This window comes from Pogoniulus pusillus, chromosome 24 (assembly GCF_015220805.1).
Source record: "Pogoniulus pusillus isolate bPogPus1 chromosome 24, bPogPus1.pri, whole genome shotgun sequence".
In the NCBI taxonomy this organism is placed as follows: Eukaryota; Metazoa; Chordata; class Aves; order Piciformes; family Lybiidae; genus Pogoniulus; species Pogoniulus pusillus.
This window is the reverse complement of record NC_087287.1, coordinates 8,877,192-8,904,418: the sequence shown is the minus strand read 5'-3', so window position 1 is coordinate 8,904,418 and position 27,227 is coordinate 8,877,192. Positions and strand designations below refer to the sequence as shown.

At 61.0% G+C, this 27,227-nt stretch overlaps 4 protein-coding genes and 1 long non-coding RNA gene across 13 annotated transcripts; 2 read left to right on the top strand and 3 right to left on the bottom strand.

Annotated features, from left to right (window-relative positions):
• The first annotated feature begins 4,323 nt into the window (after positions 1 to 4,323).
• Positions 4,324 to 6,419, top strand: TBX10 (T-box transcription factor 10). The gene is made up of 8 exons (XM_064164007.1): positions 4,324 to 4,328; positions 4,461 to 4,601; positions 5,189 to 5,290; positions 5,382 to 5,553; positions 5,660 to 5,815; positions 5,901 to 5,968; positions 6,053 to 6,141; positions 6,196 to 6,419. Exons 1-8 carry the CDS (start codon positions 4,324 to 4,326, stop codon positions 6,417 to 6,419), a joined length of 957 nt encoding a protein of 318 aa, XP_064020077.1.
• Positions 6,420 to 6,486: 67 nt separating this feature from the next.
• On the bottom strand, positions 6,487 to 15,789 carry TCIRG1 (T cell immune regulator 1, ATPase H+ transporting V0 subunit a3). Of its 2 annotated transcripts, XM_064163317.1 has the most exons (20): positions 15,630 to 15,789; positions 14,839 to 14,992; positions 14,120 to 14,198; positions 13,288 to 13,517; positions 13,110 to 13,204; positions 12,354 to 12,480; positions 12,185 to 12,267; positions 11,958 to 12,051; positions 11,659 to 11,871; positions 10,732 to 10,882; positions 10,512 to 10,651; positions 9,494 to 9,651; positions 9,025 to 9,115; positions 8,826 to 8,944; positions 8,139 to 8,352; positions 7,557 to 7,673; positions 7,313 to 7,423; positions 7,103 to 7,223; positions 6,845 to 7,016; positions 6,487 to 6,741 (listed from the first exon to the last, which is right to left on the bottom strand). In XM_064163317.1, the coding sequence occupies exons 2-20, from the start codon at positions 14,953 to 14,955 to the stop codon at positions 6,660 to 6,662; spliced, it is 2,514 nt and encodes an 837-aa protein (XP_064019387.1). In that variant the 5' UTR covers positions 14,956 to 14,992; positions 15,630 to 15,789; the 3' UTR covers positions 6,487 to 6,659. The 2 variants fall into 2 exon arrangements, with proteins under 2 accessions (XP_064019387.1, XP_064019388.1); XM_064163318.1 differs by lacking the exons at positions 7,313 to 7,423; positions 15,630 to 15,789.
• A 1,257-nt stretch (positions 15,790 to 17,046) lies between these two features.
• NDUFS8 (NADH:ubiquinone oxidoreductase core subunit S8) lies at positions 17,047 to 20,865 on the bottom strand. 3 transcript variants are annotated; one of them, XM_064163386.1, is made up of 7 exons: positions 20,806 to 20,865; positions 19,487 to 19,534; positions 19,334 to 19,396; positions 18,835 to 18,924; positions 18,556 to 18,728; positions 17,431 to 17,559; positions 17,047 to 17,292 (listed from the first exon to the last, which is right to left on the bottom strand). In XM_064163386.1, exons 2-7 carry the CDS (start codon positions 19,524 to 19,526, stop codon positions 17,161 to 17,163), a joined length of 627 nt encoding a protein of 208 aa, XP_064019456.1. In that variant the 5' UTR covers positions 19,527 to 19,534; positions 20,806 to 20,865; the 3' UTR covers positions 17,047 to 17,160. The 3 variants fall into 3 exon arrangements, with proteins under 3 accessions (XP_064019456.1, XP_064019458.1, XP_064019457.1); XM_064163388.1 differs by lacking the exon at positions 20,806 to 20,865 and adding an exon at positions 20,655 to 20,784; XM_064163387.1 differs by lacking the exon at positions 20,806 to 20,865 and adding an exon at positions 20,628 to 20,783.
• A 128-nt stretch (positions 20,866 to 20,993) lies between these two features.
• LOC135186001 (aldehyde dehydrogenase family 3 member B1-like) lies at positions 20,994 to 26,937 on the bottom strand. Of its 5 annotated transcripts, none has more exons than XM_064163332.1 (10): positions 26,427 to 26,931; positions 25,952 to 26,114; positions 23,709 to 23,819; positions 23,514 to 23,634; positions 23,268 to 23,353; positions 23,056 to 23,137; positions 22,208 to 22,594; positions 21,939 to 22,105; positions 21,683 to 21,782; positions 20,994 to 21,230 (listed from the first exon to the last, which is right to left on the bottom strand). In XM_064163332.1, the coding sequence occupies exons 1-10, from the start codon at positions 26,537 to 26,539 to the stop codon at positions 21,025 to 21,027; spliced, it is 1,536 nt and encodes a 511-aa protein (XP_064019402.1). In that variant the 5' UTR covers positions 26,540 to 26,931; the 3' UTR covers positions 20,994 to 21,024. The 5 variants fall into 5 exon arrangements, with proteins under 5 accessions (XP_064019402.1, XP_064019403.1, XP_064019399.1 ...); XM_064163333.1 differs by having other exon boundaries at positions 20,994 to 21,235; positions 26,427 to 26,927; XM_064163329.1 differs by having other exon boundaries at positions 21,939 to 22,594; positions 25,952 to 26,111; positions 26,427 to 26,937.
• On the top strand, positions 21,192 to 23,531 carry LOC135186043 (uncharacterized). 2 transcript variants are annotated; one of them, XR_010306711.1, is made up of 2 exons: positions 21,192 to 21,282; positions 21,888 to 23,531. It is a non-coding gene; the product is annotated as an uncharacterized LOC135186043 (long non-coding RNA). The 2 variants fall into 2 exon arrangements; XR_010306712.1 differs by having other exon boundaries at positions 21,193 to 21,282; positions 21,891 to 23,531.
• Positions 26,938 to 27,227: the final 290 nt, after the last annotated feature.

The window sequence follows — 27,227 nt, the reverse complement described above, 5'->3', positions numbered from 1 at the left end:
CAGTTGGACCTCTGCTTGCTGTGGGAGGTTCCTGCTGGAGGTTTCTTCTACAAACAGTAGATATCTGCCAGCTGGAAAACCTTCTCTCCAGCAGAGCCTGCTGGGAGACAACCACATGAGATCTAAAGGAAGAGTTTAGGCACAGCTGGAGTAGAAGGAGCTTCCCAAAAGCCATAGCATGACACATGCAAAGCAAACGGGACACAGTGTGGTCCTCTGGGGCATCTCCAGCAAGGAGCCTCATGAAAGGCTGTGGAGAGGATCCACAGCCAAGCAGCTTCACCTTAATGCATGGTCCTCTGGGGCATCTCCAGCAAGGAGCCTCATGAGAAGCTGTGGAGAGGATCCACAGCCAAGCAGCTTTACCTTGGGGGTGTGTTTCACCTCATTTGTGGTCAGCTTCGGGCTCTGAGATCATCCAGCTCAACCTGGAACACAGGAAAACACAATGCAAAGTTGATTATTCGTCTTCTGGTTGGCTTTTGCTGACCACTTCCCTCTTTGCTGTGACTTCTTCCTGATGATGGAGCCTCTCTCAGAGGTCTGTGTTGGTTTCTCCTCCCTCCTGCCACACTGGCTGAGCTGTAAAAGCTTTTCTTGGGTGTTTACCCTCTACCTAGAGCCTTCAGATGGAAATGGACATCCCCCAAAAGCTGAAAATAGTTGGGCTGGGGAGGGAAGTAACTTGGAGGGGGCTTCCTCATCTCAGCAACTGGAAGCTCTCTAAATGTTCCTCACAGGAAAGCTTCTGCTCCTCATGCAGGAGTCCATCGTGGTCAGCAGAGAGAGGATGCTCTCCAACAGGGTGATCTGCAGACCTCCCTTCTCCACAGCTGTGTGGTGAGGACACAGGACAGCCAACTCCTCGTTTCTCTTGGGAAGGACAGAGTCCCCTGAAGAACTGGAGCCCAGGACCCTGCAGGGCATAAGATGGAGATGGGAGCTGCTGCTTCTCTGCAGGAGATAGGTGCTGCGCTGTCCCTCCTCATGGGTCTGGTGCTGGAGAGCCAGCTTGAGCTGAGAGATGCTGGCAGCACTGTCTGCTTACCTTCTGCTGGTCTGGGAGGGGGGTGTGCAGCCACACCTGCTCGGAAGCTCTGCAGGAGAGCTCGGAGATAAAGGAGTGGCATCGAAAGTAGTTGGTGGAATCTGGGGACTCTTAGAGCCCCAGGAGAGTGCCAAAGCCCACAGCAGGTCATTAGCTTCTCTCTGAGCTTTTCAGCTGGGAGAAGAAGCGCAGGCAGAGGAGATGAGCTGCGCTTGAGAGAGCCACAGGGCTCTGGGCTCCCTTCAGGGCAAGCAGAGCAATTGTCGCCTCGGCACACAGACACTTCAGAGATCATTAGGAACCCTTAAGTGCCATATTGGCCATCAGGGAGCTGATGGGACCTCAGCAACGAGGGTGTAGGCTCCCCAGGAGCTGAGCCAGGGCTGGTAGCAGTGTCCATCAACAACCCAGGCACCATGGCTGATTTTTCTACCCATCTTAGAGCACAGACTTGCCAGGGCTGGGAGGGACCACAAGGATCATCTAGCTCCAACCCCACTGCCACAGGCAGGACACCTCACATTAGAGCAGGGTGCTCAGAGCCACATCCAACCTGGCCTTAAAGACTCCCAGGGATGGAACAACTGAAACTCAAGCCATAGCTGACAATGTGGCTGTGAGGAGACACCAGAGGACCTCGGTAACCTTGCTAAAGCTGAGGTAGATACCATCAAGTGCTCTTCTTTCCATCCACATGACCAATATCTCAGCACCCAAGGATCTTGGGTTGGTGGAGCTTGGCTTGCCCTTGGTACATGCATGCTGGCTTCTCCTGGTCACCCTTCCTGTACTTCCTCTGCCAGGAGAGGGCTTCCAGGGAGGATTTGCTTCTTAATCCTGATGGGATCATCCAAGGCAATCTGAAGTCCTTGCACTGTGATTGATGACATTTATCTTATCCCACCCATCAGTAGGCAAATGAGAGCTGAGGGAGAGGTGTCCAAAACTGGAAGAAGGGTAATGGGAAGGGTCAGATGAGGAGTGTGGAGAAGGTCTGAAAGGGTCAGCAAGAGGGGGAAAAGGCCCTTCTGAAAGAGCAAAGGAGAGCTCTAGAGCTGGCAAGCCTCTGGTGGTTGGGATGAAGGTTCCCAAGCCCAACAGGAGATGTGGTGAGCCTCTTTCTACAGCCTTTACATACACACCTTGGTGAGAGCCAAGGGCAGTGATGAGCCACTCACTCCAAGAAGGACACTGAGGGGCTGGAGCGGGTCCAGAGAAGGGCAATGGAGCTGGGGAAGGATACAGAGAACAGGGTGAGGAGCAACTGAGGGAACCTGTGCTTGTTGAGCATGGAGAAAAAGGAGAGGGGGAGACCTCACTGCCCTCTGCAACTCCCTGGAATGAAGTTGGAGCCTGGTGGGAGTTGGTTTCTTTTCCCAAGTAACAAGAAGATACAGGACAAGAGTAAATGGCCTCAGGTTGTCCCAGGGGAGGTTTAGGTTGGACATGAGAAATGTCCCACTCCAAAAGGGTTGTGAAGGCCTGGGCCAGGGCAGTGGTGGAGTCTCCATCCCTGGAGAGGTTTCAAAGCCTTGGAGATGTGGTGCTGAGGGATGTGGTTTAGGGCTGGTTAATGACAGGACTCCAGGATCTTAAAGGCATTTACCAACCCAAACTGTTCCATGATTCCCTGATGATGCTCTGCTGAGATCAAACCTCCACATTCTGGGCTGCATTTGGGGTTTAAAAATCCTTCCAAGAGCCACAGCCTCAACTTTCCTTTTCTCTCCAGCAGAAAAAAACCCCAAACCAAAACCCAAACATCTGACCAAGGAGCCTTGGCAGGTCTGGGGGAGTGCCTGGAGCTGAGCCCCCTCCATCCTCCTCCTGGCTGTCAGCATCTCCTCTCACACCTCCTCATCTCCCCTCTCAATACCAGCCCCGTGGCCACAGCTCAGTTGACAGCAGGAGATGGATGGGGCTGAGCCAACGCCGCCAGGCACAGGACACAGGCAGGGATGTGATGGGCACAGAGGGCCTTGGGGAGATGAATCCCTCCTTGCTCTGCAGCAGTCTTGATCCTAAAAGCCAGCACTGCCCACACAGTCCTTTGGCCACCTGGCAGCCTGGCAGCACTGGGCTGGGGGGGTGCTGGTGGAGCTGCTCTCTGTTCTGATGGTCATGGGAAGGATTTAAGCATCGATCCCAAAGCAGAAGGGAAGTTTGAGTCCTTCAGAGTCTCAGCCCTTAGCTGGTGCCACCATGACTGGGGACAAAAAAAGCCACATGAAGATGTCCCCTGTTGCCTCCAAACCCATCCCCAGAGGTCCAGCAGCCCTCATCCCACCCAAACACATTCCAGCATTTGAATCATGGAGTGGTTTGGGTGGGAGACCTTCCAAGATCATCTCCACCACTGCCCCCTGCACACAGGGGATGAGGTGATGTCCACAGCTCCATTGCAGTTCAGGTAGGAGTGGGAGGCTCTAGGGTAGCCTCTCTCCTTCCCCCCCCCCACTCCTCCCATCATTCACCTCCCCACACACATCCCTTGTCCCCCTGGCACCGAATTGTCCCCATCCATCTTCTGCTGTCAAAGTGAGCATCGTGATGGGAGGAATGGGGTGGAAGGGACTCAGATGGGGCAGTGCTCAGGTAGCAGGGAAGTGGCAGGACCAGCTTTGGGATGGATGAAGGAAAGGGGGGGGAATGGTCCTCCCCACCACCCCCCTGCAAGCAGCCAGCACCCCCATCATGGACTTTCATTCCAGATGGTGACAAGGAGCTGCTGGCTCCCTGGAGAAGCCCCCACCTCCCCCCCACCCAGACAAGGAGACTCCAAGAGAGCTGGAACCCCCAGCCCAAGGTACCCGAAGATCCAGCTGGGGACTGGTGGTGGTCCCAGTGGTCCCCACCTCTCACCTCTCGTCCATCATCATCGCATCAGGGCAGGTCTGGAAGAAGGGGCTGTGCTCCACTCCCAGCGTCTCCACCCCCAGACTGGGGCATAAAACCCCCCAGCTGGCTGCGGGGGGACAGTGTGGAGCTGCTGCTGCACTGAGAGAGGGCTTTGGTGGGGTCTCCACCGCCGCCGTGCTGGAGGAAGGAGACACAGACACCTTCTGCCCACCCGCTGCACCCATGGCAGGTAAAGCCCCTCCATGGTGATGCTCCTCAGGAGCCAGAGATGGAGCTTTGTGCTGGGTTTGGGGTGTGCTGGGTCACCCAGTCCCACAAGAGTGGGCTTGTGATGGGGAGGGGGAGAAAGACCCCAGTGAGGAGGGAGGAGGGCAGAGCTCCACTGGTCCTCCAACGGTGCGTGGCTGGAGGATGCGATGGGGTGGGTGGCGGTGCAGAGGGCACCTGATGGGGCATAGGGTCTGCTCTCACATCCAGTTCCCCCCCTATATCCCACTCACCTCTCCACAGCCTTTCTGGGGGGCGCAGGTGAAGGGTCCCCCTGTGGCACTAGCCTCGGGTGGGCAGGTGAGGGGCTGGGGAGCAGTGGCAAGAACCGGCGTGTGTGCCACGCCGCGGCGCGGCTGGAGATGGGCAGCCTCTGGGAGGAGTTCAACCGCCTGGGCACCGAGATGATCGTCACCAAGGCGGGCAGGTAGGGGCTGCAGTGGGCTGGGGGGGGTGCCAGGGTTGGGGTGCACACCTCAAGGTGAGCCACGCCTCAAATCCTGAGTTCAGTTTTGGGCCATCCACTCCAAGAAGGATACTGAGGGGCTGGAGCAGGGCCGGGGATAGGGCAAGGAAGCTGGGGAAGGGTCTGGAGAGCAGGAACAGTGAGGAGCAGCTGAGGGAGCTGGGGGTGTTGAGGCTGGAGGAAAAGAGGCTTAGAGGAGAGCTTCTGGCTCTCTGCAGCTGCCTGCGAGGAGGCTGGAGGCAGGAGGGGGTTGGGCTCTGTTGCAAGGACAGGACAAGAGGAAATGGCCTCAAGCTGCCCCAGGGGAGGTTTAGTTTGGAGATTAAGAGAAATGTCCTCATCCAAAAGGGTTGTCAAGGGCTGGTCCAGGCTGCCCAGGACAGTGGTGGAGTCCCCGTCCCTGGAGGGGTTTCAAAGCCCTGGAGCTGTGGTGCTGAGGGCCATGGTTTGGTGGTGCCCTGGCAGGACTGGGTTCAGGGTTGAATTTCTGTGAGCTTAAACGGAACCAACTCCACGACTCTCTGATCTCCACCCCCTGTTGCCCGCAGGAGGATGTTCCCCACCTTCCAGGTGAAGCTGTCAGGCCTGGACCCACTGGCTGACTATGTCCTGCTCATGGACTTCATCCCCCTGGATGACAAGAGATACAGGTGGGGACGTAGCCACGGGGACGCTGGGGTTGGCGAGCGAGGAGCAGGTTCTGGTGGTGTTGAGCCCCTCCTGCCTCCCCCCCTGCTCTAGATATGCCTTCCACAGCTCCTCCTGGCTGGCAGCAGGCCGAGCTGACCCAGCAGCCCCAGGTCGAGTCCACTTCCACCCTGACTCCCCAGCCAAGGGGGCGCAGTGGATGCGCCAAATCGTCTCCTTCGACAAGCTCAAGCTGACCAACAACCTCCTGGATGACAACGGCCACGTGAGGACCTGACCCTGGGCTGGGAGATGGGGTGGGGAAGGGGAAGACAAGACAGTGGTGAAGGGAGCTTCCTGCCCACCTGCCTTCCCCATCCCTTCCTCCCTAGATCATCCTCAACTCCATGCACCGCTACCAGCCGCGCTTCCACGTGGTCTTCGTCGACCCTCGCCGCGACAGCGAACGCTTCGCCCACCAGAACTTCAAGTCCTTCAGCTTCCCTGAGACCCAGTTCATGGCAGTGACAGCTTACCAGAACCACCGGGTGAGCCTCGGGGTGGGGGGCGTGGACGTCCAGGTGACCATCCCCCCCCACCCCAGGCATGCCCTGACCGTGGTGCCCTCCCTAGATCACCCAGCTGAAGATCGCCAGCAACCCCTTTGCCAAGGGCTTTCGGGATGGTGACCCTGAGCCGTGGTAAGACCCCACCCTGATGCCACCAGGAGGGGCTCCGTGCCCTCATCCTACCTTCCTAAGCCCCCCACCCTATCTCTCTTACAGGTGTGGGGTGCCCGCAGGGTCCCTGCTGGGTGCCATGCCCCGTGCCCGCACCACCGCGTTGCCCCCCCAACACGAGAAGCAGGAGAAAGGTAGAGGGCCTGGGAGCAGTCCTGACCCCTTGCTGCTGTCTTTGCCCCCCCCAGGGGCTCCCCGCAGCCAGGGGGCACTGGTCACCACTGCTCCCCCCCAGCCAGCTCCCCCCAGCTTTCCTGAGCTGCCCACATCCCCCTTCCAGCCCCTCACCTGTCCCACTGGTGTCTACATGGGGGGCAAACCTCGCGCCCTGCCCTACCCCCTGCCCACCTTCCCCCCACTCAGCACCTACAGCACCACCACAACCCCCCATTTTGGCTATGGGCAGCAGTGATGGGGTGGGGGGCACCCAAGGACGCCCACCCCCGGGGATTCCCACACCCAGCCCACAACAGAGGACATGGAGGAGGAACAGGGTTTATTGACTGGTGGGCACAACGCTGCCACTCCTCAACCTGGGGCATTTGGGGGGGGGGTGTGGAATTCTTGCTGCCCTGGTTGAGCAGTGGGGTGAGGGTGGAGTGGGCCCAGATGATGCTCCAAGCCACTCCCGGGGAGCAGCTCCCAGACACAGCTACTCCCAGGGGTCAGGCGTGAAGGTGAAGGGGCACAACTTGTACCCAGCGCCCACGTAGAACTTGTTCTGGAACTCCACCCTGGAGGAGAAGGGGTAGTGAGGAGCAGCATCTTCAAGGGTGGGGGGGAGGGGAACATCCATCACCTCCATCAGCATCACCCCGGCACTCAAGGAGGGCTCACCAGTGCAGGCGCAGGGCGTGCAGGAAGGCGGAGAGCCCCTCCATCACCAGCAGGATGGCCACGGTGAGCACGGCGAAGGCGGCGAAGACCGGCACCAGCACCACGCCGCCCACGTAGCTCAGCCGCACGAAGCCGTTGCGCATCACCATGGTCCACAGCACCTCCGACAGCTCTGCCGGCGACAAGGACAAAAGGGCTGAAGGTGTGGCCAGCTGCGGCAGGGGACGGGGCGGGTGGGGAGGTTCAGGGGAGGCTCACGGGCGTGGGCCAGGCTGAGCGCCCAAAGGCGGAGGTAGGAGGCGGTGTTGGAGACGCAGCCCAAGCAGTACTCGATGGTGTGGATGGCCTGGTGCATGAAGATCTCGGCCGGGTCCGAGTGCTGCAGAGACACAGGAGGTGCGGGGCGTCAGCGGCGGGCACGGCCACCGCCAGCACCCCTCCCGAGCCCGCTGGGTCGGCGTCCCTCGCCTTGGCATCCGGGCCGTGCCCCCCGCTCTCCACGTCCTCCTTGGTGGCGTTGACGGAGTTGCCAGCCTCCTGCCCCTCCAGCAGCGGCTCCTGCTCCCTGGCGGCCACCGGCTGTGCGGGGACATCGCCCACGGTGAGGCCACGCCACGGCCCTCCGTGACTGACCCCACCGCCGTGACTGACCCCACCGCCGTGACCGACCCCACCGCCGTGACCGACCCCACCGCCGTGACTCCAGCCTCACCGTGGCAGGGCTGCTCCTCAGCGAGCGCTGCCGGCGCCACAGGTGGAGCGGAGTCCCCAGCAGCAGGACGGGCACCGACGCCAGCGCCAGCACCACCAGCGCCGTCTGCACCGGCACCTGCGGCACACAGACAACGCTCTGAGGTCACCTCCGGCACTGAGCTGAGAATGGCCACCCTCGTGAGGCAGGGAGGACACCTTCCCCACCACCCCAACTGCCACCCCTTCCCCATCACCCCAACTGCCACCCCTTCCTACTATCCCAGCCACCCCTTCCCCATCACCCCAACTGCCACCCCTTCCTACCATCCCAGCTGCCCCATCACCCCAGCTACCCCTTCCCAACACCCCAGCTGCTCCTTCCCCACCATCCCAGCCACCCCTTCCCAACACCCCAGCCACCCCTTCCCCATCACATCAGCCACCCCTTCCCACCATCCCAGCCACCCCTTCCCCATCACATCAGCCACCCCTTCCCACCATCCCAGCCACCCCTTCCCCACCACAGGAGCCTCCACAGGGTTCCCTGGGGTGCACAGGAGGTCCCCAGGTGGATGTCAGCTTCAGCTCAGTGAAGTCCTACCTGTCCCTGGTAGAGGGGAAGGTTGTCAACGTTGGAGGTGAAGAGGAACATATCAATGAAGTGGATGAGGATGCTGGGGGCCACCAAAGAGTTGGCAGCAGTGAACTTGATCCACTTGAAGAAGATGAGGAAGACAAGGTAGCCAAAGAGTGCCAGGAGGAAAATCATCTCGGGCAGGAACTCCAGCACCAGCCGGTGCCACTGGCGGAAGTGCCTGGGAAGGGGGACATCAGCCACGCTCAGCCTGGTGCTGGGGTTTGCTGGGTGTCCCCATGTCCTTCTGCTGGGGTTTGTGTGGTGTCCTCATGCCCTTCTAACAGGTGTCCCCATGCTAGGCTTTGCTTTGTGTCCCCATGTCTTCAGTTGCTTGAGGCATGTCCTTCTGCTGGGGTTTGCTGGGTGTCTCCCATATCCTTCTGATGGGTTCTGTTTGGTGTGCCCACGACCTGATGAGGTGCCTTGGTGTCTCCACATCACTGTGCTGGAGCTACTTAGTGTCTTCATGTCCTTCTGCTGGGGTTTGCTTGGTGTCCCCCTGCACATCCACCCTCATGTGTTCTCCAGTCCCACCCAGATGTTGGAGTACAGGAGCCCAGTCACCCACCCCACCCAGGTGAACCCAGCCCTGGGTCCTGTTAGCATGACCATGGGTGGCCAAAGCCCATGGGTACAGCCCCAAGGACTCACACGTGGTTGAAGATGCCCAGGACGACACCGAAGCCCATGTGCACGATGCCCAGCACCACAGACATCTTCATCTTGAAAGAGTTGAGGAAGTTGAGGTGGTTGGTGGCCAAGCTCCAGATCTGTCATGGACAAAGCAGGTGAGATTTTGAGGCACTCCATCACAGGTGCCACCCTCTCCTCTCCTCCAGAGGACACTCACTGGGTCGATCCCAAAAGGATAGGGCCCCTGGAAGACGCCGGTGACGTTGGGGTCCAGGGTGAGGAACGGGTGGGTGGCGAGGTAGTCAGAGCTGGAGGCAGAGCAAGGAGGTGTCAGTGTGGGCAGAGAGCTGGGCAGGGTTCCCAGAACCACAGAACTGACCAGGTTGGAAAAGACCTCTGAGATCATGGAGTCCAACCTATGACCTAACATCTTCTAATGAACTAAACCACGGCACTAAGAGCCTCATCCAGCCTCCCTTTAAACACCTCCAGGGATGGGGACTCCACCACCTCCCCAGGCAGCCCATTCCAATGCCAATCACTGTTGCTGTGAAGAACTTCCTCCTAACACCCATCCTAAACCTGCCCTGGCACTGCTTGAGGCTGTGTTCTCTTGTTCTGTCACTGGGTGCCTGGCAGAAGAGACCAAGCCCCAGAGTTCCCAGGGGGCTGGAGGGGGGTCTCACCTCCAGGAGGAGTGGTTGGCCATGGCGGCCACACTCCAGGCAGAGGGGAAGATGACAGTGGCTTTGCTGAAGCACTCGTTGTAGATGAAGCCAGTGTAGATGGAGAAGGCTCCCATCAGCAGGATCAGGTAGCGGCCCTCAAAGAACGTCAGCCAGATCTGGCGGGGGCAAACGAGGCTCCTGTGGCCCACACCACCAACCCTGCCCCACACCACCAACCTCGTTCCACACCTCCAAATCCACTCCATGTCTCCAATCCCACCCCACACTTCCAACCCCAACACTGAACACCAATCCCATCCCATGCCTCCAACCGTGTCCTAAGGCTCCAAGTCCATCGCACACACCTACAGCCCCATTCCACGTCTCCAGTGCTACTCCATGTCTCCAGCCATGTCCCATGCCTTTAACCCCATCCCACATCTCCAAGCCCATTTCATGCCCCCAACCATGTTCCACACCTCTGAGCTCATCCCAAACCTCCAACCCCATCCCATACCACCAAGTCCCATTCCACCGGCCCCATCCTGTACCACTAACCCCATCCCACACCTCCAAACCCATTCTACCAACCCCATCCCACACTTCCAAGTCCATTCCATGCCCCCAGCCATGTTCCACAGCTCCAAGCTCATCCCACACCACCACCCCCATCCCATGCCTCCAGGTCCATTCCATGCCCTCAACTACATTCCGTATCTTCAACCTCATCCCACATCTCCAACCCCATCCCATGCCTCCAGGTCCACTCCATGCCCTCAACCATGTTCCACATCTCCAACCCCATCCCATCTCTCCAGATCTACTCCATGCTCACAACTACATTCCACATCCCAACCCCATACCATGCTACCAACCCCACCCCATGTCCTCAACCATGTTCCACGTCTCCAACCCCATCCCATGCCTCCAGGTCCACTCCATGCCCTCAACCACATCCCAAACCTCCAAGCATGATCTCACACCTCCAAGCAGGATCTGGCACCTCCAAGCCTGGCCCCACTCCACATGCCCTCACCTCATTGCTGGCCTGCCTCAGGCTGGGCCTGTCCTCATAGATCACCATCCAGAGTGCAAAGAGGAACATGAGGAGCCCATGTCCCACGTCCCCAAACATGATGGCGAAGATGAAGGGGAAGGTGATGATGGCGTAGGGCGCTGCAGGTGGCACACAGAACCACATGGTACGGAGGCCTTTGGCCCCAAGCCTTGAGGGCAGAGGGCTGGAAGGGTCTTACCAGGGTTCACCTCCTGGTAGCTGGCCACCCCATAGGCATCCACGATGCTCTGGAAGCCAGCGGTGAACTTGTTGGTGCGGATGAGGGTGGGAGGACTCTCCGAGGTGGGGATGCGCTGCACGAAGCACTCCACGCTCGAGCCGCTCTTGTACTGGGGAGAGTGGGGGGAGAAAAGCAGCCAGAGCATGACCCCTGGCACCCACCCTGCCCACACAACCCCTCCCACCCCACCGTGGCAGAAGGACGCAGGGACACCGAGCCCCCCTTGGCGTGAAGATAAGGGGACACCAAACAACTCTGGGCATGAAGGTATGTGAGGCACCAAGCAAGCCTTGGCATGAAGGTATGGGGACACCAGGCAACCCTTGGCATGAAGGTGTGGGGACACCAGGCAACCCTTGGCATGAAGGTGTGGGGGACACCAGGCAACCCTTGGCATGAAGGTGTGGGGGACACCAAGCCACTCTTGGCATGAAGGTATGGGGGACACCAGGCAACCCTTGGCATGAAGGTGTGGGGACACCAGGCAACCCTTGGCATGAAGGTGTGGGGGACACCAAGCCACCCTTGGCATGAAGGTATGGGGGACACCAGGCAACCCTTGGCATGAAGGTATGGGGACACCAGGCAACCCTTGGCATGAAGGTATGGGGGACACCAGGCAACCCTTGGCATGAAGGTATGGGGACACCAAGCCACCCTTGGCATGAAGATAGTGGGGACACCAAGCAAACCCAGCACAAGGGCATGGGGATGCTAAAGAAACCTCTGAGATGGGGACAATGAGCAATCCTTGGCACATGGACCTGGGGGCAGCAAACAAGCCCTGGCACTGGGACACATGGACAACAAGCAAAATCTAGCAGAAGGACACAGAGACAGCGAGCAAACCTTGGCATGAGGCCTTGAGGACCCCAAGCAACTCACCGACCCCTGGCGCAGGGCATCCTGCACTTGAGTGAGGTCCCTCACTGGGCACCAGACCTCAGCAATGAGGCACTTCTCAGTGACATCGAAGCTACACTGGTTGAGGATGAGGTAGATGGCCTTCATCTTCTGCACCTGCACCCTCCAAGTGGGCAGTGCCAGCACCACCTTGTCCAGCACCTGAGCCAGGTACTGCTCCGTCTCTTCCAGCACCTGCAGGCAACCAGAGCAGGTCAGGGACTGGGAGTGTCATCCCATCATGGTGTCCCCCCCAGTCCCCATGGTGGTGCCCAGCTCACCACACTGAGGTCCTGGATCTGGCTGTGGAGCCCACTCATGGTGTCTTCCCGAGTGGCCTCGCTCTCTGGGTAGGGGTACACGTGGCAGTGGAAGCTGGGATGGACAGATGGGTGGATGTCACCATGTTGGGTGGTGCCAAGGCTCCCTGGGGTGGCCCAGCTTGCCCCCACAGGAGGATGCTGCTGAATAAAGCTGTGCATGGCTGGGCACGTGGGCACTGGCTCACCAGTCCGAGATCTTGCGGATCTTCTGCCCAATCTGCTCACCCCAGTAGGAGATGACGAAGATGACCCAGGTGATGCTCTCACCCTGGGGACAATACAGTCCATGTCAGCCCCTGGTCATTCCAGCCTTAATTCCCTACCAAGCTCCCACCACCTTGGCGCCCCACTCACCGTGGCTGGGTCCTCCATGGGCTCGGGCATCTCCACAAAGCTGGCCACCAAGTAGCCACGGCAGGCGCGCCACAGCAGCCGCTCGAAGGCGCTCACCCGCCACGGGTGGATGACTCCAGCCACGAAGCTGTGGGGGCATGGCGTGGAGCTGCTGCTGCCCCTGCCCTGGGGCTCCTCCACACGGCCACAACACTGCCCCATGGATCCTCTCCAACCCTCACCCTACAGCCATGCTCCCTGCCCCATGGATCCTCTCCAACCCTCACCCTACAGCCATGCTCCCTGCCCCATGGATCCTCTCCAACCCTCACCCTACAGCCATGCTCCCTGCCCCATGGATCCTCTCCAACCCTCACCCTACAGCCATGCTCCCTGCCCCATGGATCCTCTCCAACCCTCGCCCTACAGCCATGCTCCCTGCCCCATGGATCCTCTCCAACCCTTATTTTACAGCCTTTCCAGCTGCTCCATGACCATGCTGCCTTGTAGCCCACCTCCATCCTTTGTCCCACAGCCTTCTAGCTGCTCCATGACCACACTACTGCCTCATGGTCCACCTCCATCCCTTGTCCCACAGCTTTCCCAGATGCCACTTCCCCACAGCCCACCTCCATCCCTTGTCCCACAGCCTTCCAGATGCCCCATTGCCAAGCAGTTGCCCCACGGCTCATGTCCAACCCTTATCCCACAGCTTTCCCAGCTGCCCCACATCCACGGCACTGCTCCTCTCCCCACCCCACATCCCACCCCTTTTACTTGATCTTGCGGTCAAGATGCTGGTGCAGGGATGGGTCAAGCAGAGGCTCACGCTCAGAGAGCGCCCGGGACCGCGGCGGCGAACCCAAAGAGGCCTGGCGGGATGGAGAGCGGGCGGATGAGGCTGGCACGGAAGGAATGAGGGCGCAGGGCGGCGGCAGCGCCGGGCAGCACTCACCGGCAGGCTGGTGAAGCGCCGACCTTCGCGCAGGACGTGCAGATACTGGCGCAGGTCCTGCAGGCGCCCGCGCAGGGACGCGCGGTTGCGGCTGACCTCCCGCAGCTCCTGTGCCAGCTGCTCCGACTGCTCCTGCACCCGCAGAGCCTCCCGTGCCAGCGGTGCCCGCGGGTTGTCCGGACACGGGGCCAGCACCCGCCCAGCGTCCCGTAACTCCTGCTGGAGAAAGGCTGAGGCAGCCCCAGTTAGGTGTCGGGAGAGGTCACAGTGGGAAGCTCCAAATCCGACCCCCACCAAGGGTAGACCACCAAAAGGAGACCAAACCCCTGCACCCGTGGCACCCTAAACCAATCACCCCAAACCACCCTGGCAGCCACAGTATCCAAGCCCACCCAGACCCACCTCTCTGCCACTCACAGCAGTCTAAACCACCTTGCACCCACACAGGGCACCCAAACCCACCCTGACCAACCTCCCTACACTCTGCACCCTAAACCATTCACCCCAACCCCCCCTGGCGGCCACAGCATCCAAGCCCACCCAGACCCACCTCTCTGCCACTCACAGCAGTGCAAACCACCTCACACCCACCCAGGGCACACAAACCCACCCTGGCCAACTTCCCTACACTCTGCCCCCTAAACCACTCATCCCAAACCCACCCAGAACACCCATCCTGCACTCACAGCACCCTAAACCATTCACCCCAAACGCCCTTGCACCCACAGCACCCAAACCCACCCAGACCCACCTCCCTGCTACCCATGGCACCCCAAATCACTCAGAGCACCCAATCCCACCCATAGCACCTGCACCATCCCCTAACACTCACTGAAGGTCTTCTCCATCTCCTCGCAGCGCCGCACCTCACCCACAAAGCGTCGCTGGAAGGCACTGACCTTGGGGTTCAGCTGCAGGGTACAGACCAAGGCTATAGTGGGACTGGCCCCAATACCCCTGGGCAAGCTCTCAGTACAAAGAGCGCCCCAGGATGCCCATCTGCTGCACCCAGTGCACCCCAGACCAACCAAACCCAGTCCCTGGTACCCCAAACCATCTGCATCCAGCCCCTGCTTCCAGTTCCCCATGTCCACAGCACCCAACCTCTGCACCCCAAACCCACCCAGACACACCTCCCTGCACCCATAACACCCCTAAACCACCTGCACCCACCCAGGGCACCCAAACTCGCCCACCCCAAATCTCCTGCATCCAGAGCACCCCATAATACCCACCCTAACCCCCTTACACCCAGGGCACCCAAGGCCACTGAGACAAATCTCCCCATACCGAGAGCACTCCAAACCAGTCACCCCAAACCCCCTGCACCCACAGCATCCCAAATCTACCCAGACTCACCTCCCTGCACCCATGGCACCCCAAACCACTCACCCAAAACCTCCTACACCCTGGGCACCCAAACCCACCCATCTACCCCTCCCAGGGCACCCAGACTTAACCTCCTGCACCTAGGGCACCCAAACCCACCCAGAGCAGCTCCAGTGCCCCCAGGGCACCCCCCAGCCCCCTGTCCCCCTGTCCCCTACGTACGTCCCTGAACTCCAGCAGCCCTCGCTCTCCCAGTTCGCTGACACAGCTGTAGGCTGAGGCAGACTGGAGGAAGAGCTGAGCCAGGCAAACCTCCTCACTGCGGAACAGGGACCCCATGGTGTCCCCCTGGCACCCCGCTCCTGGGTGGCCCTGGCTGCAAAGGAGTGAGTGGCACAGAGGGTGAGGGCTGGAGGCTCAACCTACGGGTAGGAGCAAAGGGTGGGAATCACGCAGGAGGGGAGCAAGAAGGGCTGGGGGTCACTCTGTGAGTCCCAGGGAGGACAGCAAGGGGTGGAGAAAGGCAGCAGGGGCTGGGGGTCTGGTCAGGGTCATGGCAGAAAGTGTTGGGGTGGCAGGAAGGGGTGGAGATCACCCTAGGGGGCTCCAGGAGGTAGCAGCAGGGGTTTGGGTCACTCTAAGGGGTGGCAGGAAGGGATGGAGGTCGCCTTAGGGAGCTCCAGGGGATAGCAGCAAGGCTGGGGGTCACCCCGAGGGTGGCAGAAAGGGCTGAAGGGCTGGTGGCAGGCCCTGGGTAGCATCAAGGGCTAGGGGTCATGCCAGGGGGTCTCTGGGCAGGGTGGTAGCAGCAAGGGCTGGAAGGAGCGTTAGAGAGTCCCCCCGAGGGTCCCAGGAGGCGGCGGCAGGGCTGGGAGTCACCCTGGACTAGAAGCAAGGACCGAGGCGGTCACGCCGGAGGTCCTGAGGTGGGACAGCAAGGGGCCGGGGGTCACCCCAAGAGCTCCGTGGGGAGGCGGCGGCAGGAAAGGCTGGGGAGAGGAGGGGGTGGTCACCTCGAGGGAGGGTGGGGAGCAGCAGCAGGTAGGGCTGGGGGGTGCCGGGGCGCGGGTGTCCTGCAGCGGCGCGGCCGCGGTGGTCCCGGAGCGCGGCCGGCGGCGATGTCCCGCCCCGGTCCCACCCCGCCACTCCCAGCCCAGCGTGTGCAAAGCACTTTCCGACACCCCCCTCGCAAACAGCCGCCCCCTGCCCCTTCCCCCCGGCTCCCCCTTCCACCCTCCCGTTCGGCTTCCTCCGAGTCAGGACCAGCGCATCCCCCGGGGCCGGCGAGGAAGCGGGGAGGAGGGAAGGTGCAGAAGGTACCCCGGGCCCCCCTACACCCCCCTACCCGGGAGCACGGGGTTGGCCGGGCTCTCGCCCCCGCACTTCCTCTTCCCCAGGAAGAGCCCGGCCCCGGGGAGGGACCGGGACCGGCCCCGCCGACCGCATTCCGGGAATCCCCTTCCACTGGTGCACCCAGCCCCCAGGACCCCCTCAGCTCCGAGGGATGGAGGGGATTGGGAGGCCCCTCCCCAGCCGTTCAGCCTCTGAAGTGGGATCCCGGCACTGCCTCGGAGCTGGGAACCCCCCAGCCCGTCCCACCGGGACTCTCCGCGGTACGACCGGGATCCGCCTCGGTACACCTGGACTCTCTCCTTGACACCTCCGGACCCACCTCGGTACCACCGGGACCTTCTGCTGCGTCACTGGACTCCCCTCAGGACGACTGGAATCCCACCTCGGTACAACCAGGACCCTCCTCGGTACGAACGGGATCCCCCCCATAGTAGCACCAGATCCCTCTCAGTACCCTCTGGTACCAACAGACCCCCTTGGTACCACTGAGACCCCCCCTCAGTGCAGCCAGGATCCCTCCTTGGTACCACAGGGACCCCTTTCGGTGCCACCAGGAACCTTCTCAGTGCCATCAAACCCATCTGGATGCCACTGGGACCCTGTCTCGGTACAACCAGGACGCTCCTCGGTACCACCAGGACCACCCCAGTACCACAGGGATCCCCTCTCCGTACCACTGGGACCCTCTCGGTGCCACCTTGGTGCCACCAGGATCTCTTCAGTGCCACAAGGACCTCCACTCGGTACCATCAGATCCTCTTTGGCACCTCTGGACCCACTCCTCAGTGGCTGTCCCAGGAAGCTGGGGCTCAGGAATGATCCCACCCAGTCCCATAGCCACCCATCCCCCCTAGTGGGTGAGCCCTAGGAACCCCCCCAGCAATCCCTTAAAGCACCCCCTCACCACTGCCCCATGGTCCCACCCCACACCTTTCCCTTCTCCTGTGCCCTTACCCTGGCACACCAGGACACACAACCTGCTCCCCAAAATCCACCCAGACCCCTACCCAACCTCCAACCAGGGGCTTCAACCCCTTATTTGCCCCAAAACAGAGGAGAGACAGAGAAAGCTGAAGGTGGAGGTTCAGAAGCCACTGGTGCCCATAGTGCACCTGAGGGGAGGGGGTGGCAGAACCACCCCCACCCCCCCAGAGCCTTTATTTTGTGGGGGGAGGGGAGGAGATGCAGCTGTCACCGGTAGAGGTAATCGGCCTGGATGTTGGCAGCGATCTCAGCCTCCCACTTGTCACCGTTGTTGAGCAGCTTCTCCTTGTTGTAGAGGAGCTCCTCGTGTGTCTCCGTGGAGAACTCGAAGTTGGGGCCCTAGCAAGACAAGAACTTTCTGGCCTCCGGGACCGACTGACGGACCCCACCATCAGCCTCCAGCGGGGCTTGGAGGGCAGGAGAGGGTCTCCCTGCCCCGCAGCAACGTGTGTGCGCCCCCTGCCCGCCCCTGCCCACCTCCACGATGGCATCCACGGGGCAGGCCTCCTGGCAGAAGCCGCAGTAGATGCACTTGGTCATGTCGATGTCGTAGCGCGTGGTGCGGCGGCTGCCGTCGGCGCGGGGCTCGGCCTCGATGGTGATCGCCTGGCACGTGGACACCGTCAGAGCCCGCCCGGGGGCGTCCGCCAGAGCCAGCGGCAGGAGGGGAGGGGAGGGGAACCCTGCAGTGGGTTCGCTTGGAGAAGAGCTTGGAAGATGGTGGAGTCCAGCCCCTAACCCAGCACTGCCCAGGGCACCGCCACACCGTGGCCCTCAGCACCGCAGCTCCAGGGCTTTGAGAACCCTCTCTGGGGATGGGGACTCCAGCACGGCCCTGGGTAGTCAGGGCCAGGCCTTGACAACCCTTTTGGATGAGGACATTTCTCCTCACGGCCAACCTAAACCTACCCTGGGGCAACTTAAGGCCATTTCCTCTTGTCCTGGCACTGGTTCCTTGGCAGCAGAGCCCAATCCCCTCCTGCCTCCAGCCTCCTTGCAGGGAGCTGCAGAGAGCCAGAAGCTCTCCCCTCAGCCTCCTTCCCTCCAGCCTCAACACCCCCAGCTCCCTCAGCTGCTCCTCACTGTTCCTGTTCTCCAGACCCTTCCCCAGCTTTGTTGCCCTGCTTCAGTTGGACCTGCTCCAGCCTCTCAATGTCCTTGGGAGCAAGGGGCCAGAAACTGACCCCAGGATTCCAGGTGTTGCCTCAGCAGTGCCAGTCCAGGGGGACAATCCCTGCCCTGCTCTTGCTGGCCACTCTTGCTGATCCAAGCCAGGCTGCTGGTGCCCTTCTTGGCCACCTGGGCACACCTTGGCTCATGTCCAGTCACCACCACCAACTCCTCCCTTTTCCACCAGGCAGTTTCCAGCCACTCTGCCCCTAGCCTGGAGCCTTCCTGGGGTTATTGTGACCGAGATGCAGCATCCAGCACTTGACCTGCTTGAAACTCTTCCCACGGATCCAGCCTGGCCAGACCCCTTTGTAGACCCTCCAGCAGACCCAGCACTTCTACCCGACTTGGTGTCATCTACAAAGTGCCTGAGGGTGACCTGAGGCCCTCACACAGCCCACCCCCGAGGCAGCTGGAGGCCCTGGGGCTGACCTGTGCTGGGCAGATGGCCTCGCAGAGCTTGCAGGCGATGCACCTCTCCTCTCCCGAGGGGTAGCGGCGCAGGGCATGCTCCCCACGGAAGCGTGGGCTCAGGGGACCCTTCTCAAAGGGGTAGTTGATGGTGGCTGGCTCCCGGAAAAGGTAGCTCAGGGTCATGGCCAAGCCTAGAAGACAAAAGCAAAGAGATTCTGGGCTGGTTAGGGTGGGAGGTGGGCACCCCACAGATGGGCAGAGGGGAGGAAGAGAGGGGTCTGTCCCTGCGGGAGTCACCTCGGATGAGCTCGGTCCACAGCAGGGTCTGGGCAGCCCGGTCGGTGATGGAGCGCATGTCCATGGCTGGCTCCTGCACGTTGACGTACTCTGTGGGGCAGGGGGAGCTGTGCCAGCTGTGCCCACTCCACGGGGAACAGGAAGCTGTGCCCACCTCAGTTGCGCCCACTCCATGGCTGTATCCCACTCCCTCCCCACAGGGAGAGGGAAATTCTGACCACCCCGTGGAGCAGAAGCTGTGCCCGGCCCAGTTTTGCCCATCTCAAGGAGATGGAAGTTGTGCCCAGCACAGAGAAAATGAAGGTGTGCCCACTCCAGCTGTGCCTACCCTCCTGGAGAGGAGGAAGCTGTGCCCACCCCATGGGCAAAAGAGAAGCCGTGGGCACCTCAACTGTGCCCACTCCACAGGGAGAAATATGACCACCCCACTTGTGTCCACCCTGTGAAGAGGGGGAAGCTGTGCCCACTCCAGCTGCGCCCATCCCATGCCCCAACTCACTGTAGCAGTCCCTGGGGGTGCTGGTGCTGAGAGGGCGCAGGTATCCCAGGGGGGCCGGCGGGCCTTGGTGGGTAGGAAAGAGAGAGAGAGGGGGGTCAGGGAGGATTTGGGGGGGAGGAGAAAGGGGCAAAGGGGTGCCCGGTGCAGCCTCACCTCTGCGGGCAGCCTGGTACAGCAAGCGCAGCGCCGCCATCTCCAGTCCTGCTGGGACAGAGGTGCACAGCCTGAGGACACTCAGGTGCCCACTCAGCCAGTGGCTGGGAGTGGTCCTGAGCACATCTCTCACTCCCCAGCTCCCCACAGGGCACCCACCCAGGAGTCCTGACCCCCAGCCCACTACCAGAAGAGACACAGTGCCCCTGTGAGCCTTCCTCCTGCAAGGGGTTCCAGTGTCTCCCATTCTGCTTCAAGGGACTCAGATACCAAACTACCCCCCCACACCCCAAAAGATGGACTCACTGTCTTGTTTGCCCCTCACCTACCAAGGACCAAGATGTCCTGTCCTCCCTCCACCCCAAAATGGACCCAGAGATCCTGGCCCCACCACCTCCTCGCACAGAAGAACTCGAGCATCCTGTTCCCTGCCCTGCACAAGAGACCCAACTGTGCCCACCCCCAAGGGACCCAAATGTCCAACTCCCTCCCCAAGATGTGCACCACCCCACAAGGGACCCACCTGCCCTGTTCCCCCCAAGACCTCAGAGAACCCAACTGTGTCCCCTGAAAAAAGACCCAACTATGCCTGTCCTGCAAAGGGACCAAATGTCCAACCCCCCCCAGAACGGACCCAGGCCTCACCACCTCCCAGAAGGGACCCATGTGTCTTGTTTCCCCCAGCCCTCCCCACCCAAGAACCCAGATGTCCACCCCCCACCCCAAAACGCACCCAGGCATCCTGCTTCCCGCCCCTCACTTCCCGCATAGGACTGAAGTGTTGTCCCCTCCAAGTGACCCACTGCCTGGCCCCCACACACCTCCTAAAGGGACCCCAGGCATCCTGTCCCGTCCCCCCACCGGCTGACCCCTGCCTCCCGACCCCCAGCTCCCGGATGGAACCCAGACCTCCCCTCCAGGCCCCCTGTGCGTGTCCCCATCTCCCCCAGGGAACCCGGGTGTGCGCCCCCAGGGGTGTCCGACCCCCCTGAAATGGACCCAGGGGTCCTGCCCGCCCCCAAGCCCTGCCTTAGGAACCTCGGGGAGCCTCCCCCACCTCCGTAGTACCCAAAAGCCCTAGCCCGAGCCCCTACCCCCACTCTCCGGCACCCCCCAGGATCGAACCGCGCTGCCCCCACACCATGACCCCAAAAAGGCCCCAGGGGACCTTCGTGTCCGGAGACAGCGGGGACCAAGCGCCCGGGCCTCCCCCTCTGGAGCAAGCTACATCTAGTGGCCACCAGAAGCCACTCCAGGAGCCCCTCCGCTCTGAAGCCCCTTCCCGAGGGCTCCGGTACCGGCGGGCCCCCCCCGCTCACCTCCCCCAAGGACCCTGCCGTCCGGACCGCACTGCGCATGCGCCACGGGCCGCGCTAGGCTCGCTCCCCATTGGCTCGCTGGGAAAAGGGGGGCGGGGAAAAGGCTACGATTGGTTGGCACGGCGAGACACACTGGCCCCCCATTGGGTGGCTGGGGGACGGGTGGGCGGAGACACGTCCGCGATTGGTCGTGCGTGCGGCCGCGGCCGCAGTGGGTGTTTATTGCGCGGCCGGGGTCAGAGCAGGGCGCAGCTGCGGTGCCGCCGCTGCTGGGTGGCGGAGCGGAGCAGCGGCAGGTGCCGCGGCTCGTAGGGCGGGTAGCGGGGCTTGTTGAGGGCTTCCCGGCCGTTCCCACGCAGCACGGTGGCCCGCAGGTGCGAGAAGGTGTCGAAGGTGAAGCGGCCGTGGTAATGGCCCAAGCCGCTCTGCCCTGCGGAGGATCGTACATGAGGGTCCGAGCACCGAGAGCGGAATCGGGTGAGGGGAAGGGTTCAGGGCGGGGAGAGGAGCTTCCATGGCAGGAGCAACGGGCACCGAGCTCCGAGCCACAGCGCAGCTCCCGCGTCGGGAGGGGTGGCAGCGAGGCGGCACTGTCCCGCGGGGCAGGGAATACTGGGGACGCGGGGATAGGGGTGGCAGAGGGGTGGGACACTGGGTTCCAGGAGATGCTGGGGCAGGGGACCCTGGGGTAGGAGTTCAGGGGACACTGGGGCAGAGGTGACTGGAGTTACTGACTGGGGCAGGAGTGCCATTAGAGGCTGGGGTATGGGACACATGAGGCAGTCTGAGTGCCTACCCCCAGGACTGGGCTGGGCTCAGCTCGGGGTGCTGGAGGGGGCGGTCCCGCAGCACCCTGCTTTTGAGGACTTGGACCTACCAATGCCACCGAAAGGCAGCGAGGTCAGCGTGAAGTGCATCAGGGTGTCGTTGCCACAGAAGCCACCGCTGCTTGTCCTCTCCAGCACCTGATTCACCACCTGAGGGATGAGGGCAGGAGGGGGCTGAGCACTAATTGGGCACCCTTTGCTTACGGTACACCAGAGCACTCATGGCTGGGGATGGGGGGGGGGGTCTCTCCTCAGCAGGATGTGACCCAAGCCAGAGGAGATGCTGCTGCCAGCCCAGCTCCGCACCTGCTTGCAGGAGGAGAAGACATAGATGGCCAGCGGCCGCTCCCGGGCATTGATGAAGGCGATGGCATCATCCACGCTCTTCACTGTGAGGATGGGCAGGATGGGCCCGAAGATCTCCTCCTTCATCACAGGGTCATCCTGCTGCACATCCACCAGCACTGTGGGGGCTGCCAAGAGAGGGAAGAGCCACGCCTGGAGTGTCTGGGACCCCTTCCCCTCCGAAGCCTGCCCTTCCACCTTGCCCCCAGCCCTCCAGGCCGTGTCCTCACCGATGTAGCGTGTCCCTGCGTCCGTCTGTCCTCCCATGGCCACGCGCCCGCTGCTGAGCAGGGCCCTCACCCGCTGGAACTGCCCGTCCCCGATGATGCGGGCAAAACTGGAGGACTCTTGAGGGTTGGGGCCGTAAAACTCGGCGATGGCCTCGCGCAGGGCGGGCAGGAGCTGCTCCCTCGTCTCCAGGCTGCAGAGGACGTAGTCGGGCGCGACGCAGGTCTGGCCGGCGTTGAAGAAGCGGCCCCAGGCCACCCTGCGCGCCACGTTCCGCACGTCGCAGCTGTCGGACACGTAGCAGGGGTTCTTGCCCCCCAGCTCCAGCGTCACCGGCGTCAGGTGCTTGGCCGCGGCTGTCATCACCACCCTGCCCACCGAGGGGCTGCCTGAGGAGCAGCAAAAGAGCATCGGCATGGGGAAGGTCTCAGCAGCTGTGGTACGGCTCTGGGAAGTGGCTCTCTGAGGAGCCAGGGCTGCATCTGGCATCAAGTCAAAGAATAACCCAGCACTGCCAGAGCAGCATCAAACCATGGCTCTCAGCACCACAGCTCCATGGCTTTGAAATCACTCGGGGGATGGGGACTCCCCCACTGCCCTGGGCAGCCTGAGCCAAGCACTGACAAACCTCAAGGGCAAGAAATTGTTCCTCGTTTCCAACCCAAACATCCCCTGGGGCAACTTGAAGTCATTTCCTCTTGTCCTGTCACTTGTCCCTTGCAAGAAGAGACCAACCCTTACCAGGCCCCCACCAACTGAGGGGGGTCCCTGAGGAGTGGTTCAGACCTCCCAGCAGATAGGGAGCCCTATGCCTTAGGGATGGGATTAGGGTGTCCCTGTGGGACCCTACCAGTGTAGAAGATGTAGTCAAATTTGTTCTCCAGCAGTCTGGTGGTCCCCTCCACACCGGCAGTCACCACGGCAAAGCAGTCCTGTGACATGGTGAGGAATGAAGAGTGGAGAGGGCAGATGAGTGGACGTGACTTGGCCAGGCAGGTTTGGGACACACAGTGACAAGTATCCCTGCAGAGGGAGGTGGCCTGCAGCATAAAGGTCTTTTACCTTGTCCAGGTACTTTGGCAGTGTCTCAGCCATTAACCTCTCCGCGTTCTTGCTGACTTCAGAGGGTTTCACCACGACGCAGTTACCTGCAGGACAGGAGCTCCCTCCTGGTGAGGACCTCACTCATGGGGGGCAGGCCTGTTTTCAGCACACCACCACCACATTCCCACCCCAGGGAAGACAGGACACACCTCACAGTGAGGTTTGGGTAGCCCCCAGTAGGTCAGGGTCACAGCCCAGCCTCACCAGCAGCAATGGCCCCAATGAGGGGCACCAGGAGGAGGTTGATTGGGTAGTTCCAGGGCCCAATGATGAGCACCACCCCATAGGGGTCCTTGCGGATGAAGGCTGAGTCCAGCTGCATGGCCTGGGGAGGCAGGGACAGTGTGAGGGACATCTCCAGCCCATTTTCTGTGTCCCCACCAGGCCAGTGCCCCATACCCAGTTCTTCTCCACGTGCTCATCCTTCATCCAGGTGCTCAGGTTGTTGAGCGTGTGGTTGAGCTCGCTCCTGCAAACGAAGATCTCGGAGAGCTGTGTCTCAAAGTGTGGCTGGGGGGAGATGAGGTCATTAGGGCACCGCTGCAGGCACAGGGCACCCAAGGCCACCCCACATTGGTAAGAATCATAGACTCACACAACAGTTTTGGTTGGAATAGAGCTTGGAAGATCATGGAGTCCAACCCCTAACCCAGCACTGCCAGGGCACTACTAAACTGTGGCCCTCAGCACCACAGCTCCATGGCTTTGCAAACCCTTTGGGGATGAGGACTTGACCACTGCCCTGGGCAGCCTGAGCCAGCCTTTGGCAGCCCTTTTGGGTGAGGACATTTCTCCTTATGGCCAGTCTAAACCTCCCCTGAAGTGCTTTGAGGCTGTTTCCTCTTGTCCTGGCACTTGTTCCTTGGCAGCAGAGCGCAAGCCCCACCTGGCTCCAGCCTCCTTGCAGGCAGCTGCAGAGAGCCAGAAGCTCTCCCCTCAGCCTCCTTTTCTCCAGCCTCAACACCCCCAGCTTCCTCAGCTGCTCCTCACCATTCCTGTTCTCCAGACCCTTCCCCAGCTTTGTTGCCCTGCTTCAGTTGGACCTGCTCCAGCTCCTCAATGTCCTTTTTGGAGTGAGGAGCCCAAAGCTGACCCCAGGATTCTAGGTGTTGCCTCAGCAGTCCCCAGTCCAGAGGGACAATCCTTGCCCTGGTCCTGCTGGCCACACTCTTGCTGATCCAGATCAGGATGCCTGTGCCCTTCTTGGCCACCTGGGCACACCCTGGCTCCCCTCCAGCTGCTGTCTTCAGTTGATTCTTGCAGAGCAGGATCCCAGAGCAAAGGGTGTCTGGGAGCACAGATGACTTCATGTGGCCTCTCATCAACTTTTTTCCTTGCTCAGCATGTTTTCTGGTGTCACCAAGCTCATTCTATCAGCAGAAATCTGCCTCTGGTTGGGACTTTGCCTGCTTGAGCTCATCTCCAGCAAAAGGAAGCATTTGAGGGCTGCGAAGGTGGTGGTGGCATTTTGGGGAAGAAAGGACTGGTGTGGATGTTGAAACCTGCCTGGTCTGGAGGTACAAAACCACTGAAGGGACTGGAGGCTGGGGCCAGACTCTTGTCAGTGGTGCCCAGGGACAGGGCAAGGGGCGGAGGGCATAAAGTGGAGTCCAGGAGGTTGCATGTGAAGCTGAGGAGGTTGTGGAGTCTCCTTGTGTGGAGAGCTTGCAAGTGCCCCTGGGCATTGTGCTGCTGGGCAAGCTGCTGTGGGTGCCCAGCTTGAGCAGGGCGCTTGGACTGGATGATCTCCAGAGCTCCTTTCCAACTCTCACCATTCAGTTCCTGTGGAGCATCCCAAGTCACAACCCCTTTTTCTATCACATGTTTTCACACCCAAACAAAACAAGCCAGAGGACAACTGCAGTGAGAGTCCTGAAAGCTTTAGCCCAGTAAAGAAAAGCTCAGAAGAGATCCAGGTGCAAATCCCAGCATCTGCTAGACCAGGTTGCTCAAGGCCCCAGCCAAGCTGCCTTTGAAAACATGGAAGAAATGATGTGGATCCCACCAAACCAGACCATAGTAGGGATGGGGATGGTATCCAAAAGCATGGAGAGCAAATAATGAGCCCTGTTGAGTACATGAGACTGTGGGCAAAGGAGTTGAACCAAAAGGAGAACTTTCAGGTTGGGGAGCTGGAGATCTTTCAGGACTTGTGGAGACTCAAGGCATGGATCTGCTCAGCCCTTGACTCTGACATGGGGAGGGAGCACAGAAGAAAGGGATAATGCAAAGCCAAGAGATGGGCCCAGGCTCTGAAAGCACCAAGAAGGCAGGAGGACAACGCTGGGTGGGAAACTCAAAGCAGGGATCACACATATGGAGTGAGGAGAGTTGTGGGAGGGAGGCAAACTGAGGGTGGTGGGTTTGGAAATGGTTAACAGAGGCTGGGCACTCCCTATAGCCCTGCTCTGTCCACTCCAGGACAGCTCTGGAGGAGGTGGGATTGGGACATGCTCCAACTCCTTCCTCCACCCACATCTGGCAGCAAGCCCCAGAGAGAGGCAAGCACAAGAATGGAGCAACCCAGCAGTTGGGGAAGTTCTGTTGACCTTTCTTATCAACCCCCAACATGAGGGCAGGAGTAGATGGGGCTGTGGGCAGCTCTAGGTTCCTTCAGCCGTGGGTTCCTGTGGCACTCTCACCTTCCCCATGTCCAGGGTGGTGGCCTCCAGGATCTCCTCCTCCTTCTCCTCCAGGAAACGCCCCAGGGCCTCCAGCTGGGCCACACGATACTGCATGGGCCATGTCTTCCTTGAGAGCCAGCTTGTCCTCAGGTGGTTCACCAGCCCAGCGTAGGGGTTCCTGCTGTGGGGGTCAGAGGGACTCCTGCCGCATCCCAGGCCCTAATGCTGCCAGTGAGGAGCTCCACATCCCACCCCAGCTCCGAGTCACCCTAACTCCATGTCCCACCCCAGTTCCATGTCACTCTAGCTCCATATCCCAGCCTGGTTCCATGTCACCCCAGCTCACATTCCACCCCAGCTCCATGTCTCACCCTGGTTCCATGTCACTCTAGCTCACATCCCACCCCAGCATCATGTCCCACTCCAGCATCGCACCAGAACCCTGGGCTGGTGACAGAGCATCCAGACTCCTGCCTCTTTCTGCCCCACTCACCTCGCGGCATCACCATCCATGCTTTCCTTCCCACCACCACCATCGCTCTCCTCCTCGGGAGCTTTCATGGCCGCACTGCCCAAGGGCTGTGGGGAGACGCTGCTGGTTTCCATGGTTCCGCGGGAGCAAGGTGGAGCTGCTTACACTGCGGTGTGCCACGGGCTGCTTCCTCACCCACGTAACAGGGACTTCCTCCCTGAGCAGAAGATTTCGGAGGGCTTAGACACGACCCTGCTGAGCTGTGGAGCTGGTGGGGTGCAGGCAGCAACTCGGTGCCAGTTGCAGCCCACTTGTCCCAGCCCATCTGTGCTAGGAGGAGAAAGAGCGCAGGCTTCCTGCTCTGCCTCCTTGGCTGCCTGCCCCGCTGCACGTCACTGCTGGCTCTGCTCCAGCCCAAACCAATCGGATGCAAAACGCATCCCTGAATCTCGGCGTGGTAGGGGTTGGAAGGGAGCTCTGGAGATCAGCCAGCCCAAGCCCCCTGCTCCAGCAGGGCATCCACAGCAGCTTGCCCAGCAGCACAATGCCCAGGGCCACTTGCAAGCTCTCCACACAAGCAGACTCCACAACCTCTCTGGGCAGCCTGCTCCAGTCCTCCAGCACCCTCACACCAAACAAGCTTCTCCTCAGCCTCACATGCAACCTCCTGCACTCCACTCTGTGCCCTCTGCCCCTTGGCCTGGCCCTGGGCACCACTCACAAGAGCCTGGCCCCAGCCTCTTGCCCCCCACAGCTCCTTTAGCTGTTGCTGAGCAGATGCCCTCTGGGGCTGCTCTCCTGCAGGCTCCACAGCCCCAGGGC